The 5,077-nt window shown below is 53.9% G+C and overlaps 1 protein-coding gene across 1 annotated transcript; it reads right to left on the minus strand.

Annotated features, from left to right (window-relative positions):
• Positions 1-1,703: 1,703 nt before the first annotated feature.
• Positions 1,704-4,834, minus strand: TNFSF9 (TNF superfamily member 9). The gene is made up of 3 exons (XM_045831629.1): positions 4,571-4,834; positions 3,945-3,981; positions 1,704-3,178 (listed from the first exon to the last, which is right to left on the minus strand). Exons 1-3 carry the CDS (start codon positions 4,832-4,834, stop codon positions 2,721-2,723), a joined length of 759 nt encoding a protein of 252 aa, XP_045687585.1. The 3' UTR covers positions 1,704-2,720.
• Between the last annotated feature and the right edge of the window lie 243 nt (positions 4,835-5,077).

Consider the following 5,077-nt stretch of genomic DNA (forward strand, 5'->3'; position numbering starts at 1 on the left):
ACAGAGACACACAGAGGAAAGAGGCCATATGAAGACGGAGCAGAGATTGGGACAGCACAGCTATAAAGCAAGGAGTACCAAGGGCTGTGGGCAACCACTGGAAGCTGTTAGAGGCAGGGAAGGATACTTCCTTAGAGCCTTTGGAGGGAGCACGGCCTTGCCAACACCTTGATGTTGGGCTCTGGCCTCCAAAACTGGGAGATAACACGTGTCTGCTGTTTTAAGCCACCCAGTTTGTGGCACTTTGTTCGGGCAGCCTTAGGAAACTATGGAGAGAGACAAAAGTAGGTTAACAGTTGTTCATGTGGAAAATAATCCAAAGATTAGTAAATAATAATACAAGAATAAATGTGTTTTATGTACTGAAAACTATAAACCCACTTTGGCCCCACCCTGTAATAGGTATAGGGTATCCCATGCCACCAGGAGGAGTCAAGTAGGAAACCTAGGTCTTTCCTCTGGTTCCTCTAGGGTTCTGTGGTCTCACCTATAAAATCCTGTGCATCTTCATCTCCTCTCTCTCTGAATATAAGCCTTTTCATGTCTCTCCTATAGAGGTTGGAGTTCCTGACTAATACTGTCTGTGAGGTCAGGCCTGCCCACTCTCTGTAGAGATTGGCCCAGCTTGAATCACATGTCCACCCTGGCCCAATCAGCTGTGCTGAGGGGAGGCATCACCTAGTACCAAGGGTGTTCTTCAATAGGCAACAACCAGTGTAGCCAGATGCTGACCAATTAGATTTGACACTGGTCCTCCCCCAAGAATTCTGGGAACTACCCTTCTCCCACAAACTCTAGGGATGCACCAAGGATTAAGGCTTTGGATGCTTTGTCACAAGGGCCATCTTAGGTGTCCAGAGGAAATATCCAGGAATGGGGACTGGGATTAACATGTACTTGCCAACTAGTATAGAACTAGTTTAATAATTTAATGACTAGTATGGCCATATTCAGCTTTAGTTCTGCCCATTCAGGAGGGACAAACTCCTTGAGGAGTAGAGATGGGACAGGAACATGCAATTCACCTCCATGTCCATGTCTTCTCTGTCCATCCCATACCCTCCTGTCTGGCCACTGCAGGCCAAACTCTCCCTTGCTCACCCCCATTCCTCTTCTTAAGACCCATCAAAGTGTGCTTTCTGCAGACTTCTCTGTCCATGCAGCCCCTTTTGTCCTGGATCTGTGAGGAGAGCCAGGGTCCAGCCAGTTCATATGGGCCAGTAGGTGTAAGCTCTGCATGGTGACAAACATTATGGGTTGGGGGAACCAGCCAGGTCTAGAGAGAGGGACAGTGTGCTGCTGCATGTTTAACAAGCAGCTCTTCAGAGGGGGGAAATGAAATCATGTGCTTATTATAAATTTTACATAAATGATTGTGTAGCACACCATTGACAGATAAAATAAAAAATATTCTTTATTACAAATTCTATATAGTCAGTTGGTTCTTATAGAATACACTAATTTTTATCACTCTTGTAGCCAACCCTAGGTACAAGTGACAAACAAGGAAATATAGACGGTACTGTCCTTTAAAGACTAAGATAAAATGGACCAAAGCTGTATGTCCACACTTCACTTGCTTGTGCATGACATGAGCAGCCTCTTCATGGGACCAGATAATGGTCAGAAAACACCAGATGAGAAGACTCCCTTGATTTTGTGTGTATGTGTGTGTGTGTGTGTTATTCACAACATAACCGGTAGAGATAAGACCCAGTTTTAAGTCTAGTCTACGTGTTTAAAATTAGTTCCTCCATCATTCAAGTCTAGATGACCAACAGACGATAAATCAAGTCCTCACTTGCAGCATCTGCTGATTCCATGGTTGATATTAAGTTACTGGTGTGATGTCATGGAACAGAGCTGACAGGCGATGTCCTGCAGAACTGCATTCTGTGGTATTTCCACTGTGCACTTACAATAGAGGAAAGTAACCTCAAGAGCCCGTATAACAATACAATGGAAATAATAAAATCCTGAAAGCATAGGGTGGTTATGAGTCTCAAATAACACTATCTGGCGCACAGTAAATGGCCCATACATAGTTGTTGCACCATTTTATTACCCAGTGCCACACACCATCTCTCAGTGCCCCCCTGGCCCAGCCACACCAAGTCTCACACAATCACAGTCACAGAGTCAACCCAGCCCAATAGACGTCAGCTTGGCGAAAGCTGGGATTTTGGCCTGTCTTGCTCACACTGTGTCAAAAACAGTGCCTGACACAAAGCAGATGCTCAAAATGCAAGTCACATGAATGAATGAAACTCACACAACAAAGAATTCTGTGAATCCCCAAAAGCTAGCCCACAAATCCCAGAGTGGGGCTAGAAATGAGTCTTTATTTCTCACATATTAGCATAAATAAGGATTTTGGGGGGTCTACTTTGTTGGCTGGTGTTTCTCCAGCGCTGCACAGTACCTGCCATGTAGTAGGTGATCAATAAATATAAGTTCAATATATTAATATAAAGTCTACTGTCTGAGCTCAGGCTCATAATAAATACCAAGGGTTCGACTTGGGGCAGGAGTAACAGAGGAACCAGAAGAGTCCTTGAGAAAGGGGTCAGCAGCCAGAACCCCTGCCCAGCCTGGTGAGGTAGAGAAGCCAGAGCCCATCACCAGAGGCCCCAAGAAAGCAAGGCAGGCTCCAGCCTCCCTCAGCGGGTGGCAACCCTGCCTGCCTGACTCACAAAGTCTGTCCTGCCTCATGAAGGCTGTCAGGAGTGGAGTCCAGCGGGGACCTTGGTGGACACTCGGTAGAGGCCCAAGACCGTGGCACCTTGAGCAAGCTGCCAGGCGGGGTGCACCCCAGCTGCAGCCTTGAGGTAGACACCCAGGCGCTGGCCAGCACTGAGGTGCAGCAGGCCACCCCGGAAACCAGCTGCTGAGTCCCGGGCTTCAGAGGATGGAGATGGCAGGTCCAAGGTGAGGGCCAGAGCTGCAGCCCCTACAGCCCCTGCACCCAGCGGCTGCAGGTGCAGGGCAACGGAGATGGAGCCAGAGCCAGCGCTGGCCACCACACGTTGCAGTTCCAGGTGCAAGAAAACATAGTAGATGCCAGCCTCAGCCACCACCAGCTCCTGCGTGTGCTCATCATAGCTCAGGCCAGGTGCCAAGAACACACCTTTCAAGCCAGGGTCGCTGTACCAGTGCAGGAGTCCATCGGTCAGCAGTGCTGCAGGAAGAGGAAGAAGGAGGAGAGCTGAGCAAGGCTGTGGGGCCGGGACATAGCCCTGGGGAGGGAGTGCTGGGGGTCTGAGGGGGAAAGAGGCTCCCCCTCTTTCCAGAGAGAGGTAGGGCTAGGATGGAAGGGAGGAAGGGAATCGAGGGAGGCTGTCAGGAAAAGGGAGGGGGAAAGAGGACTCGGAGAGGTGCGGGGTAGCGGATGAGAGACTTTCAGGAACAGACACGTGCTGGAGAAGGAGGTGTAAAGCAAAAGGGGAGGGGTTAGGGCAGCAGACTCTGTGGGATGGAAAAAAGGGGGGTTTGGAAAGGGAGGTGAGGAAAATGCGGGGGATAGAATGAAGGAGGGGACTCAGAAGGAGGAGGCAGAAGGGAGAGTGGAGACGTCTCAGGAAGACTGACGAGAAGAGAGGGGTGGGGAGGAGATCCAAAAAGGGGAAGGGGAGAGGGTCTCTGGGAGGAAGGAGGAAAAGCAAGTGCGAAAGAGAGTGTGGAACTTCCAGAGCCAGCCTGAGAGACCAGACCAGGCTGGAATTTGGGGACTCAGGCCGCGGCTGAGAGGGTATGTTTTAGGTGGGCAGGTGGGTATCAGCTGAGGAGCAGACAGAACCAAAGGTCAGAAAGAAAGACTGGTGAGGGTTAAAGAGGTGAGGAGACAGCTTTCAGAGGGGAAAGGGGCAGAGGGTCAGATTGAGTCAGAGGGAGGACTCCTCAGTGTCCTCCTCCCCAGGGGGACAGGGATGGTGCAGGACACTCACCATCTCCGGCCACCAGCTGCGCGAACACGCCCTCGTCCTGGGGAGGAAAGGCAGGAAGTGGATAGGGAGTCCCCCAACCTCTCCCACAGCCCCCTGAAAAGTGCCACCACCACCACCCCCTACCCCCGGCATCTGCGCAGGCCTTGAGCCTCCGCTATCCTTCCCCCTGCTCCGAAAGAACACACCAACACACACCCACACCCGAAGTCGGGGCTCAACCTGCCCCAACCCGTAGGGTCTGCAAGGACAGCGCGGGGCAGGATTTCTCGAGGGCCTCCCTCCAGGTGGCCTTGGAACAGGGAGGTCTTGAGAGGAAAAGGGGGACGTCCCAGGAGTCCGGGAGAAAACCTAGGTTCTCCGGGAGCCAGGGAAGAAAGTGGGTCCCCTCAACAGTTAGAAGCGCCGCTCGGGAACCTCCATGGGGAAAAGGTCCCGCCCGAGGGTGCGGTATGCGGAGGGGGTCCCGGAGGGGTGCGGGATGGGAGAGGGTGGCACCCGAAGTCCTGAATAAAGAAGGATGCTCTCGGGGGCCGAAGGGGACGGACCGTCGGCCCGGCGTGCCGAAGAAGGGGGTGACCCCGGGGGTGAGGGATGGAGAAGGGGTCCCAAGTAGGGGCGCATCTCACCTGCGTGGAGTCGGGGAGGCGGGCGCGGGCGTCGGGAAGGAACTCGGGGACCTCTGGGAGCCTCGAGTCCGGCGCGGGGCTGGGGCCGGGCGAAGCGGAGCCTCGGGGCACCACCCAGGTGCGGATGACGTAGGCGGCGCCGGCGGCGGCGAACAGCACCAGCGCGACACTCAGGGCCCAGGGCAGCGGGACACAGCCGTGGCGGCGGTGCGCGAGCGGCCGCGGGGCCTCGGGGTCGGGGACGGCGTCCGAGTTGGAGCTCATGGCCTGCGGCAGGCGGCTGCAGCTGGGGCCCCGGGCTCTGCGCTTTATAGAGTGCCGAAGCCCCGCTTTCCGGGGCGGAGACCTTGGGGATCCCAGCGCCCGCCCCCTCCGGCTGAGCTTTCCCGTTATAACTTTCTCTTCTCTGGATCTCCATCTCTCGACCCCTTTCTCTCCCTCGCTCTCCAGTCTCTGCCCCACCGTTTCTTCTTTTTCCCGAGCTCTCTCTCTGCCTCTCTGGGTACC

This window comes from Phyllostomus hastatus, unplaced genomic scaffold, assembly GCF_019186645.2.
Source record: "Phyllostomus hastatus isolate PE091 unplaced genomic scaffold, TTU_PhHast_1.1 phas_contig_159, whole genome shotgun sequence".
Taxonomy (NCBI): domain Eukaryota; kingdom Metazoa; phylum Chordata; class Mammalia; order Chiroptera; family Phyllostomidae; genus Phyllostomus; species Phyllostomus hastatus.